This window comes from Symphalangus syndactylus, chromosome 11 (genome assembly GCF_028878055.3).
Source record: "Symphalangus syndactylus isolate Jambi chromosome 11, NHGRI_mSymSyn1-v2.1_pri, whole genome shotgun sequence".
In the NCBI taxonomy this organism is placed as follows: domain Eukaryota; kingdom Metazoa; phylum Chordata; class Mammalia; order Primates; family Hylobatidae; genus Symphalangus; species Symphalangus syndactylus.
The window spans coordinates 96,813,738-96,826,803 of record NC_072433.2 but is presented as its reverse complement, the minus strand read 5'-3'; the positions used below and the strand labels follow the sequence as shown (position 1 = coordinate 96,826,803).

General features: G+C 35.5%; 1 protein-coding gene across 4 annotated transcripts in view; it reads right to left on the bottom strand.

The window, feature by feature from the left end:
* The window catches only part of MAN2A1 (mannosidase alpha class 2A member 1), a 177,381-nt gene that overhangs the window by 35,863 nt on the left and 128,452 nt on the right, over window positions 1-13,066 (bottom strand). For all 4 annotated transcript variants that reach the window (XM_055298143.2, XM_063612895.1, XM_063612896.1 and 1 more), the window contains one exon: window positions 9,874-9,988. In XM_055298143.2, coding sequence (XP_055154118.1) covers window positions 9,874-9,988 — 115 coding nt within the window. The remainder of the gene's footprint in view (window positions 1-9,873; window positions 9,989-13,066) is intronic.

Below are 13,066 nucleotides of genomic sequence, written 5' to 3'. Positions count from 1 at the left end.
GTTTCTAAAAAGAAAATATTATCGTGACCACATTTAAAAAAAAAAAAAACTGTACTTATATCTGAAAGTACCAAAATAAAAATGGTAATAATTCCCACTACTGGATGACCTTTTTTTCAATGTTGACTCACTCAATTTGCCATTCATTATAAGATCTAATTTATCCTCTGAGTCACTGCTGATTTCTGGGTCTGTAAATGTTCATATTGATTATTTCTCCACAAGTGAAAATTTTAGCATCTGCTTTCATGAATACAAATTTTAGTACATTTCATTCCAAGTCACAAATTTAAGAAAATGATGATATAATGCTTTGTGCCATTCATAAAATACTACTAGATAAACAGCTACTATTACTTACCAATCACTTATGAGTTAGGCACTAGTGTACCTATTTTACACTTTTCATTTCAATAATTCTCAAGAAAATGTCAAAAACTAAATCTGTAATAGGAAAGGTATGGCATTTTGATCATATGAATTGCAAATGTTGGGCAAAGATTATACCAATAAACTATGATATACTTGAAGAAGACGTAATAACTGAAAAACATATAACAAAACTGAAAGGCTTTTTTTTTTTAAAAGTATTAATGTTATGAAACAACAGAATTTTTTGGAAGCTCTGTTTTGGAGGGATCATATAACACTGATATCAGTTTTAACCTCAAAATAGATAAAATAAATAAGGTCTAACTAAAACACTCCCCTAGGAGGTGAATAAAATAGCTTACAACGCTGGAGTTTTTTGGTGCCTTCCCCGTGTCCCAGGCTTGGGCTAGTCTAGGACAGAGGAGAGAAGTTGGCTGAACTAATCATGGTATTTGATCTGCACATCTGTGGCACTGGCAGTTACTCTGAACTTACCTACTTCCTGTTTTCCCAAACATGCTCCTTTCTAAGGCACCTTTAGGCAGGAAAAGATTCCTCACAATGATCTGCCTCCATGACAGATGTTTCTTTCTTTTCCACCACTCTATTTCTTCTCTCAACTTCCAAAAAAAATAAAACAAGCAGCAGCATATCTCTCACCCTCTTTAGTGTGTACTGAACAAAGGCAGTTCAATATACTGGTGTCTGACTGGACTTTAATGACTAAGTAACAAATATTTCTGCAAAACACGTGGTTTCCAATTGCTTGCTTTCACCAAAATTGAAAGCATACCTAATCAGGTTGTCAGGCAGTAGATCTTTAAAAATAATTGATTAAAATTAATGTTTGACGATAGATCAGTCTGTGACTTATGGCATCTAACTCAGGAGTTTAAAGTACTGAATGATATTCCTATAACAAAACTCCTTCCATTATCAGCTACTTATTTATGTGAACAACTTTCCTTTGCACTGGTATTTATCAAAACAAAAATTAAGAATAAAATCATATATCATTCTAGCAATGAGTGACATTCATCAATGAATACATTATCCATTAGGAATAAAAAAGGTACAACCCACTGAGAAAAATGTTTTCATTAAAATTTATAAAATAAAATTATTAAAATATGAACATATTTATGTTTTTTTGACCAACTGCATACAAATAATAATTTTTATATCTCAATCCAGAAGAAATAAAATACTCAGAGCCTTATAACAGACTTTTAAAACTGTATATATAAATACGCACACACACACACACGATTTTTGTTTTAGAGAAGTAATGAAAGACTGACCAATAACAAAGCTCTGAACTACAAAAATACTACATTAAGATAAAATTCTGTGGAGAAATAGAATGTAATGATAAGGAGAAAATAATGATGTGAAGTTTCTGACAGTTAAAGAAAAAGCTAGTGCAGGCTTTTAAAAAACACATGACTTAGTACCACTGCCCACTGGATATGCTTATTTTTAAAAGTCACCATGTACAATACACCAAAATAACATCCTTTGCAATTATTTAAATGTATAAAGAAAAACTATAAGTCAATTAAAAAATATATAAGGGACAAAGAGTTCTTCAAATCCTTACAGTGGAGTTCTAAACAACCTTATTTCACACATTGTGATATTCTTTTCCTCCTTTCTGCCTTTCATGTGACATTCTCTAAGACCTAGCCTGTCAATGACTCACGTCCTTCATTAAATCCTCCCCAATTCCCCCAATCCTTAATGACCATGCTTTGTCTTGTAACACTCAACTATCTAACCCATCTGGCTTACTCACTCTTGTAAGTAGATACAACACTCACTCTGGGTAAGGTTCCTTGTATATTCACTCGGTGAATACTCCAAACATCCTCTGAAGCTGATTTTACTACTGTCAACATTTCAGGAAGATAAAACCAAAGCCAGGTTGGCAGTAACCTGTGCAAGGTCAAACAGCTGCTAAGTGGCAGAGCTGGGATGGGCCTGGGAATAAAACACAAGAGAACTGGCTCTGGAGTCTCAACTCTGAGCCATTACACATCTCCTGTGTTTCCCATCCCTGTGCCCTTCACCTGAGTTCAGTGCATCCCACCTTTGTAGGGGATGATGCTTCTTTGCTAAGGAGTTATGGCTTCAACAATCAGCTGCTCTCAAACAGCCCCAAAGATAACCTCTGAGTTCTGAATCTGTGTAACCAGAATGTGCTTACAGTCCCTTAAAATAACCTTCTCTTTCATGCCTGTAGGGAATAATCAGATTCGACACATAGCTACTTATTTCAATTTTTAAAAGTTCCAATTAACAGGGAAAAAAATCTTTAGCAGTCAATTGCATATTATGATATTCCAAAAATGTTTTAATTACCTAAGCCTGCCTAGCTATAACTTACTTAATGCTTTTTACTTTTAAATCAAACTAAATATGGAATATAGCTCTGGAAAAAAATGAGAGATTGATTGCAAACCATTTTAACGTCCTCATGAATCTTTTTATGGAAATAAAAAGAACTTCAGTGAAGCTGTGAGACCTTGTTTACAAGTGGGGTAGACTCCAGGGATGGAAGCCCCAGATTCAGGCATTCTTAGAAGATGAATTTAATCACTTCTTGGCCTTTTGGCTAAGACCAAGTGTAGAAGATGAATTTAGAAGCAGGGATTCAGGCACAGAAGATTTTATGTGAAACTAAGTTGTATGAAGACTCTTTGACAGTTACACCTAATTGAACAACTACCTTTTTTATAGATTAAAAAACTGAGTCCCTAAGAAATTAAAGGACAAACCCATACTCCTCTAGTTTGCTTAGAGGCAAAACTAAGGATTTGGATCTCTAAATCCCAGTGTGATTCCCTTATAAGAGGGGTCTTCAAAAGTTTCATGGAAAATGCATATCATGAAAAAACTATGCACGGATTTCATCAAAATAAACTCATACTTACTTACTGTAACATGTCTGAACAGGATCTAGTTTGAGGCACTAAGAAGGGTGAGACTTCAATTTGATAAGAACCCCTATCAGAGCAATATAAATTATGCTAAAATTTAAACAAGAACAAACATCAAATTTATAGTGAAGCTTGGGTAGAAGTATGGTGAAATCACTGATGCTTTATGAAAAGTTTATGGGGACAATGGTCCAAGAAAATCAGCAGTTTACAAAATAGATAAATTGTTTTAAGAAGGGATGAGACAATGTTGAAGATGAAGACTACACCAATTTTCAAGAAAAAAATTTTCGCTCCTGTTCTAACTGAAGAGAAGTAACAATTACCAGCTTATACAATTCTGACTGCAAAATTAAAGTTGAGGAAACTTTCCACTCAATGGATGCCAAAACCATTGTGTCCAGATCAGCTGCAGACAAGAGCAGAGCTTTCAATGGAAATTTTAAATAAGTGGGATCAAGATCCTGAAACATTTCTTTGAAGAATTGTAATAGTAGATGGAATACAGCTTTACTAGCATGATTCTGAAGACAAAGTACAATCAAAACAATGGCTACCAAGAGGTGGAAATGGTCCAGTCAAAGCAAAAGAAGACTGGCCAAGAGTAAAAGTCATGGCAACAGCTTTTTGGGATGCTCAAGGCATTTGGTGTGTTCACTTTTTGGAGGCCCAAAGAACAGTAAAATCTGCTTGTTACAAGAATATTTTGAGAACATTAGCCAAAGCCTTAGCAGAAAAACACCCAGGAAAGTTTCATCAGAGTTCTTCTCCACCATAATGCTCCTGCTCATTCCTCTCATCAAACAAGGGCAATTTTGTGACCGTTTCAATGGAAAATCATTAGGCGGTCACTTACAGTGCTAATTTGGCTCCTCCTGACTTCTTTTTGTTTCCTAATCTTAAGTATTTAATGGGCACTCATTTTACTTAATAATATAAGTAGACTGAAATGACATGGATAAATTCCCAGGACTCTGCGTTCCTTAGGGATGGACTGAGTAGCTGGATTCATTGCTTACAAAAGTGTCATGAACTTGATGAAGCTTATGTTGATAGTTTATATTTTTAATTTTTATCTTTTAATTCCATTTGTCCACAAACTTTTTGAAGTCCCCTAGTATGTTTAACTAGATGAAGCTCATTTTGATTCTCTAAAAGCCAAGAGTCAGGTTATAAATCCACTTATGTTTATATATTCAAAATTGCTCAGAGAAAAACTAAGCAACTCTCTTCGATTGCTAAATATGCAAGGAAATCAGTCATTTCAGTGAAAGGAAAGTCTTTCCTTCCATACTTTTTGGTGTCAGTTCATTACATTTTACCTCCAGGCTGCTTGTTTTCTTTGAGTAAGATCCATTACATATAATACTTTATAATATGTTGGTGGAAAACAGGGCAGAAGTATCGCATTTAAGATGTTTCCCCGAAGGGTTAAAACATGGTTTACACACACATACATACTCACTCGCTAACAAACACCTGCCTAGGAGAACACAGTCCTTGTGCCAGTGAAATGTACACGACACACTGGTTACCCACAGTGACCTAATTCTTCAAAGTAGCTGCTGATATCAGAAACTAGGACACTAAAGTCCAATAATTACAGCTCTGAAGACTAATAAGGCCACAGTTAGCAATGTCACTTACTGGTATTATATTATTGCAAGGTATGTACTTTCCTTGTAGGTGCAGTATTAAATAAAACACAAGAAGATACAGGAGCTTCTGTTTATATTATATTCTATCTTCTAATCACAGATTAACCAAAAAAGCTAAAGTAGCAGCCTATATGGTAGTGTTTAAAGCTTCGATTAAATGAAAGATAATTATACTGCAAGAAAAATTAATTCCCACCTCCCTCAACTTTTCCCCCAGAAGAATGTGATTTTCTACAAATGAAATAAATTGCATTTCATTAAATTATGGGTGCTATAAAATGGATTTATTAAACATGACATGGGCAAAAAATTACATTTCATTAGAAATTTCTTTCTTTTTTTTTTTTGAGATGGAGTCTCGCTCTGTCGCCCAGGCTGGAGTGCAGTGGCGCTATTTCGGCTCATTGCAACCTCCGCCTCCTGTGTTCAAGATTCTCCTGCCTCAGTCTCCCGAATAGCTGGGATTACAGGTGCGTGCCACCACACCCAGCTAACTTTTTGTATTTTTAGTAGAGACGGGGTTTCACCTTGTTAGCCAGGATGGTCTTGATCCCCTGACCTCGTGATCCACCTGCCTTGGCCTCCCAAAGTGCTGGAATTACAGGTGTGAGCCACCGTGCCATACCTTCAGCAAGGACAAAAAACCAAACACCGCATGTTCTCACTCATAGGTGGGAATTGAACAATGAGAACTCATGGACACAGGCAGGGGAACATCACGCTCCGGGGACTGTTGTGGGGTGGGGGGAGGGGGGAGGGACAGCATTAGGAGATACACCTAATGCTAAATGACGAGTTAATGGGTGCAGGAAATCAACATGGCACATGGATACATATGTAACAAACCTGCACATTGTGCACATGTACCCTAAAACCTTAAAGTATAATAAAAAAAAAAAAAAAAAAAAAAAGAAATTCTAATCTGCTCTGATCTTGTAGAGCTTTTAAGGCTAGTGAGCAGAAGATTTCTTCTAATTTAGTATTTTTAGAAACCTTTTGAATGCGATGTCTGAATAATGAAAAGGAAAACAGAGTGTTCTTTTATTAGTTTAAAAGATGTTAAGAAAGAGAGAGGCCTTCAACTGCACTTCTGATCATTCTCAGAATCTGGAGAGAACGCAAATAGAGAAACAAAAGTTAAATACCAAACCAAAAACAAAAGTAGGTTGAACTACAAGGCCTCTCAATCCTGTTTCAAAATCATTAAGGACCAAAGAGTTTATATAATTTTGGAAATGTTGCTTGATTTTCGTTCTTGATTTTGTTTTCTCCTGAAGCTTAATTTGGACAATAGTCACTTTGGGGAGAAAAGGGTCAAAGAACAACTAAAGTAGAGATTGAGAAATGTAAGAATATTTTGTCAGGTATGCATTTAGTTTTTAAATTGGATTTGTAAGGTTTAACAAAAATAGACACCCAACAAAGACAATCTTTAATACTAACTCATTTTCTGTTTCTTTATTCCTTGTTGCTGAGATTACAAAATCTTTTGTATAATTAACTGGTTTAGTAACCTAATACAATTATAGCATGTAATCATAAAATATTAATAGTCTCTCTCCCCAAACCCTCATTTCTTCCTGGATTGAAAATCTGGTACTAACAACAAATAGGCTCTATTCATTAATACTCATCCAAATAACTGCATCTGGTTGGTTTAAGGGGGGCAAAAGTAGCATATATCCAAAACTAGTTTAGTAAATTAAATTCAAGAATAAATATTTTTGTTATTTTATGCAATACTAGCTAAAAGCCAATCTACAACAGCATGGAAGTTGGCTGACGTTTCCTTTGCATCTAAAGTGAAAAGCCACATTTTGTCTATGCATTTTGATCAATCATCCAGGGGTCTGATTTACAGGAGGCCAAAATTTAGAATGTTAAGCAACTTTCCAGTATTTCTTAATACGGAAGACTTGGCACTAAATAACAGATCCCTGAAGACTGATCACCCTTTCAGGCAGCGTGAACGCTGACAGAGCAAATACCCTGAAGACTTCGTATCTCTATCATGGGCCTTGATTAGTGATTTCATTAAAACCCCAATAAGCCAGGATTGAGACAACCCGAGGGTTCAGGCAATAGTGTGTGAAAAAGAGGAGGGACAGGTGAGTCATGAAGATTACTAAGGAAAGACTCTCTCCACAACTGGGCTTATCTTTTCCCAGAGCGAGATTTGTTAAGAGGAGCTCAAATACAAACATGAGAAGGTATATAGCTTGGAAGAAAGCATTTCAGGTGATCCTGGTATCTCTATTTCCTATCAACTACTTTCAAGTTGAAAAAATAAATGATCTGGACTAGAAAGAAAGAAAAAAAGATTTATATGTTACGTCCAGTTTATGTATGACGGCTTCACATTTAAACCAGGCAACTACTGTAAAACTCATCAGTGAGGCACTCTAAGTTTGCATTACACTTAATTATCCATTATTTATTTTTTTTTTCATATGCCCGAGAACACCAAGGAAGAGAAGACAAATATTCTAGAAAGGAAACACATGAAAAAAGAAAATCAGGCCAGGTGCAGTGGCTCATGCCTGTAATACCAGCACTTTGGGAGGACAAGGCGGGTGGATTACCTGAGGTCAAGAGTTCGAGACCAGCCTGGCCAACATGGCGAAACCCCATCCCTACTAAAAATACAAAAATTAGCCAGGCGTATTGGTGTACACCTGTAGTCCCAGCTACCTAGGAGGCTGAGGCAGGAGAATCCTTGAACCAGGGGGGCAGGGGCTGCAGTGAGCCGAGATCACTCCACTGCACTCCAGCCTGGGCGATAGAGCAAGACTGTCAAAAAAAAAAAAAAAAAAAAAAGGAAGGAAAGAAAGAAAAAAAACTAAAGAGTAAAAAAGAGAAAAGAGGCAGAGGCAAGACCAGCAAATAGAAATGGGCTACACTGAGAGCCCCTTTGGAAGGCCAGGAGCCAGTCAAACCTCAGTGGCCCGGGCTCCTGCTTAACACTATTAGCCACTGGACAGTTCCCTGCCCAGAGGGAAACAGGAAGAGAGGGGGAAAGGAAAAATGACAAGCATTTAGTTCTGATGAGTGTAGTTTGCTCAAATAAGTAAATAGGCAAGTCAGAGTCTATTAATTTCCAAGTCAAGCACTAAGTACTCTGGCAAGCTAAGCTACAGCCACCAGCAGCAGCAAAGGGCCATCTAGTCTACACAAACTGCCCTATGATGTGAGAACAAGGTCCTGGATAATCCAAGGAAAACCCAGAAGATACAGTGACATGATTAAATAAAAGCAAAAGTAATTATGCAAATATACCTGATCGAGAAGTTGGAATTTTAGGAAGAGTTGCTACAGCATTTCCTCTGAGACACAGCCCATCTCTAAATATAACTGATGAAAAACAATGGTAAGTCAAACTTGATGACACAAGTTTGTGCCAAAGTGTGTGCCATGTTGTACTCTAGGAAAAACTTTTCCACTAAAAAACAATAGTTTAAAGCAAACTTAAAAATAGATCAGCATATCTTCTGTGTGGTAATGCTTTAAAGCTGAAAATGTAACTTAGAGCTCTCAGGGGTATTAAATAATGGCTTACACAAGAGTACAAACAGATGATCAAAAACAGTTTCTGACTTACCAGAAGTTTTGAGAAACTCAATAAAAGATTATTTCAGAACTACAGGTTTTACTGTAGGTAGCAAAGTGATCACAGATAACTTCAGAAGTCACATTTAGGACACAAAATTAGTGTCTAGCATTATTTTTCCCACCTGCCACAGAACTTTTACTTCTTGATTCATCCTGTGAATCATGGGTTATTCTGAAAAACCTATCATATTATTACCTAAAGAAGTTGCATGAGAAAGTCTGTACATACCTGAAATTCTAACAAAAAGCAAATACTAATGAAATTTGAAGTTAATAAAAGTTAAATAAAAGCAAAATTAAATTAAACTATGAAATCAGAAAATTGAACTTCTGTTATTTAAGAAATTCCCTGAACATAGTATCCCTTTGCTTCCCCACAACACATAAAAAGGAAACCGTGCCTGTCCATACATTTATCTTTAGTTTGTGAAATCCTTTATTTTTCACCTGTATGAAGACTCAAGGAAAGAGTATTTTTTCTTTTCTAATTTGTTCAACTTAGCTAACAGTGAAGATAAATTTAAATGGCATTTTTATGAGGTCTTTTTCTAAGAGTGTCAATAATATGGTAAATACCCTGGTTATTAGGATTAAATCTGTAGTTGGAAAAGCACACCATTCTAAAAACAATGAATTCTAAATCAACCAACCTAAATGTGCAAGTCTTTGGAAACCACAGCCCCACTCAGACCCCACGGAATCAGTTCCATTGCCCAGGGTTAAGTTCTCAAAAGGATCAAAAGCCTGTTTCCTATCACTTGGGTTCATTAAGATGCTGCTCAATACTGTTCTAAAAATGATAAACAATTGCTAGGTTTTATACTCTAGTGGGTAAAGAGCTGTACACAAACAGAACTAGCTTAGAACGTTTTTCTCTTAAAGTTATGTTCCAGTGATACAGGCTGTATTTAAGGAAGCAGGCCCCATATATGTGTGTGGTCTATTAACTGAAAGTCGTATTTAATATAATTTCCATTTCATAAAATCAAAACACTGTATTGTTTTCAGGTGTTAGAAATAAAGTTTCCAGTTAATGAGCTCATGACTAAGACCAATATGGCAACAATTAAGAGAAGATATACAGAGGAACATGTATATGTAGGGATTGAAATGTTTTATCATTTTTTATTATCAAAGGGTAAGTTTCATATTTTAAATCATATTAAAAATATGTCAAGTTTAGAAAAATATCATCTACAAAAACCAACTGTTAATTTATTAAGAATGGCATAAGAAAAGCAAGAATTCAAAAACCATCATACATATGTTTCATAACTGCATTCCTATTTTCTTACCCTGTATGTGGTATAGTCGGACTCTATGAGTAACATGGTCAAAAAAGCAAGTCACTTCCGAATAAATCCTTCCATGTGTCACTCTGACAAAGGGCGGTGCTGTGTAAACATAAGGCTGAGAAGAAAATAATATATTTAAGAAAAATATTTTGGCTTCCAAACTTTTAAAAGAATATGTTTATTATGATTTCAAAAATAGAAAATACATTATCACCTGATATTTGCAATTTTAAGTGTAAACCAGATCTTATAAGGTAACATAATATGCATTTGATAAAAACTGAACATGTTTTTTATTTTTAAAAATGCTGAAAATAGGAAATAAAAATGTTTAAAACTTCATTGGTCTAGAAAGCATTCCTCCCAGCTGTACAAATTTCTAACTAAAATCCTTCTATTTGTCCATGTAGTTACTTATTAGAAACAGCAATCATTCCACAGAAGTTACATTTTTCCAGGTAAATAATTATTATAACCATGATCCCAGCCCCCTAATGTTCAGGGTTTGGGACAGGCGGCAAGGATGACTACACGGAGTCATCTAAGCAAACTGAAAGCACGATTCAGAAACACAGTTTAATCATAGCTCGGTTTACTAAACTATAAAACATTCTGTCCTTTTACTTGAAAGAACTAGCTGAACATAAATTCACAAACTTGAAAAAACTACTTGGAAACCACTAGTTTAGTTTTTATTTAAATTAAAAAAAATGGTAACAAAGCACATAATTTATGTGACATGGAAGCAAATTTAAAACATTTATGAGTAATTATATTTTTAAAGTATTAGATACCTTAGTTCAACAATAGCATAGAAAGTTAGGCTTGCAATATGAACTACTTAAACAGTATAAGATTTTCGGCCAGGCGCCGTGGCTCACACCTTGTAACCCTAGCACTTTGGGAGGCCAAGGTGGGTGGATCACAAGGTCAGGAGATCGAGACCATCCTGGCTAACATGGTTAAACCCCGTCTCTACTAAAAAGACAAAAAATTAGCCAGGCGTGGTGGCAGGCACCTGTAGTCCCAGCTACTCGGGAGGCTGAGGGCAGGAGAATGGTGTGAACCCGGGAGGCGGAGCTTGCAGTGAGCTGAGATCGTGCCACTGCATTCCAGCCTGGGTGAAAGTGCGAGACTCCGTCTCCAAAAAAAAAAAAAAAAATTTTTCAGAATTGTGTAATTTTCTTCCAAACTTACCTCTTTGGCTAGGGAAAATTTTCTGGAGTTATTAAAATGCTTAATGGTTTACAAATTTCTTGTACCTAATTACCAAATAGATAGAAAGTGAGGGAGGGGATGAGAACCTGGGATGAGTTCTGGGCTCTTGCCTTTTTCTGATATATTAGACTGCCTCTTTCCCTGATGTTTTTTATTTTCTCTCTGTAAAAATGACAATTGTTCTATCTTTCTATCTGACATTAGAGCTATTTAAAAATAAAATGGTTTTAAATAAATTAGTTATTGGTATCTATGCATGAAATTCTATAGCACAACTACTTTTTTAAGTACAGTCAATCAAAATAAAATGTCCAATGACAAAAGCTGGTGAATGAGAAAACACTGAAACAGCACATAATTGGGACTCATTGCCCATCCTGGAATGCCTCATATGAGTTGTAGTTTGTCTTTAATTCTTCACTGACTTAAACAAAAAGAAAGAAAAACCCCAAACAGCCAAAAACAAAAACAAACAAACAAAAAACCTAGAGTCCTTACTGTAGCCTACACAATCCCTTAAAATCCAGTATTGGATTTTAGTTAGCAAGTTTCATAACTTGTGGAACAAAAGTAACTTTTTCAGGAGATAGGTCCCTAGCTAACAAGAAAATAATTAGGAGAATATTTCACTGATCCTGAGGTGGAGAAAACCTATAAAGGTATAAAAGCAAAGGAAGAAACTCTAAAGAAAAAAAAGAAATGACTACACAAAAATTTAAAACCACTATAAATGAGAAATACAATAAAATAATTAACAAACTAAATGACACAATAAGAAAAATTTTACAACATACAGGGAAAAGGATTGATTTTACCATACATAAAGAGTGCTCAGAGATCATCAGGACACACCAACAGAAAAACAAAGAATAGAAATAGGAAAATCACAAAAGAAATACGAAAGATAAATGAAGGTACAAAAATGTTCAACCTTACTAGTAATCACGAAAATCTTAACAGAAAAATATTTTTCTACTAACTTATATTACAGGCAAAGCTTTTAATATGACCAATTCTCAGTGCTTGGACTGGGATTTTAGAGTTACTCTCAAAAAATGCTGGTAGGATTGAACATTTACCTAGTCTTTCTAGAGGGAAGATAATCAGTACATAGCAAAAGTCCTTAAAAGACTTCAGACACTGATACAAAATGACTCTTCTAGAAAGTTATTCTCAGGAATTAATCAGAATTGCATTATAGCATTCTTTTTGAATGCTACAAAGAAAGCTTATTACAATGTTATGGTAGTGAATAATCGGGAGAAAAAGAATATATGCAACATCTTAAACACAACAGTATATATTAAAATTGGATTTTTAAAAAACATACCACCAGACTGTGAGCACTGTCACAAATGAAAAACAAAATATGTACATGCAATAAGTCAAGACTTGAGAACGGGGAGAAAAGGATATGCATAAAATAAAAGACAATAAGAAATACACCCAAATGTTGGCAATGGTTTTCATGGGATTGTGCACCTGGTGGTAAATTTTAGTGTTTTCTTCAGTTTCTGGCATTTTCAAAATGTGCCAGAGTTTGCATATTACTACCTTTATAGTCAAGAGTGAGAAAGATTTGTTTTTTAAAGGGCTGAAAGTTAAGGAGAAAAATGGTCCAGTGGAAAATCTATTTTTCCCATATGGCTAGAGGTTTTGTGTCTGTATAAAATGCATATATATAAAGCTCCCTAACTCTACGTAAATTCTAGTTTCTTCCCATGTTCATTGTTTATCCTAATTGAACATTGTTCATTGTAGCATCTTAACAAATTCCAACTCTAAAAAACTATTTATCTAACAAGGTCTTGCTCCATCAACCCAGGCTGGAGTGCAATGGCGCGATCTTGGCTCACTGCAACTGCCTCCCAGGCTCAAGCCATCCTCCCACCTCAGACTTCCTGAGTAGCTGGGACTGTAGGTGCAGGCCGCCATGCCTAATTTTTGTATTTTTTGTAGAAAAGGGGTTTCGCCA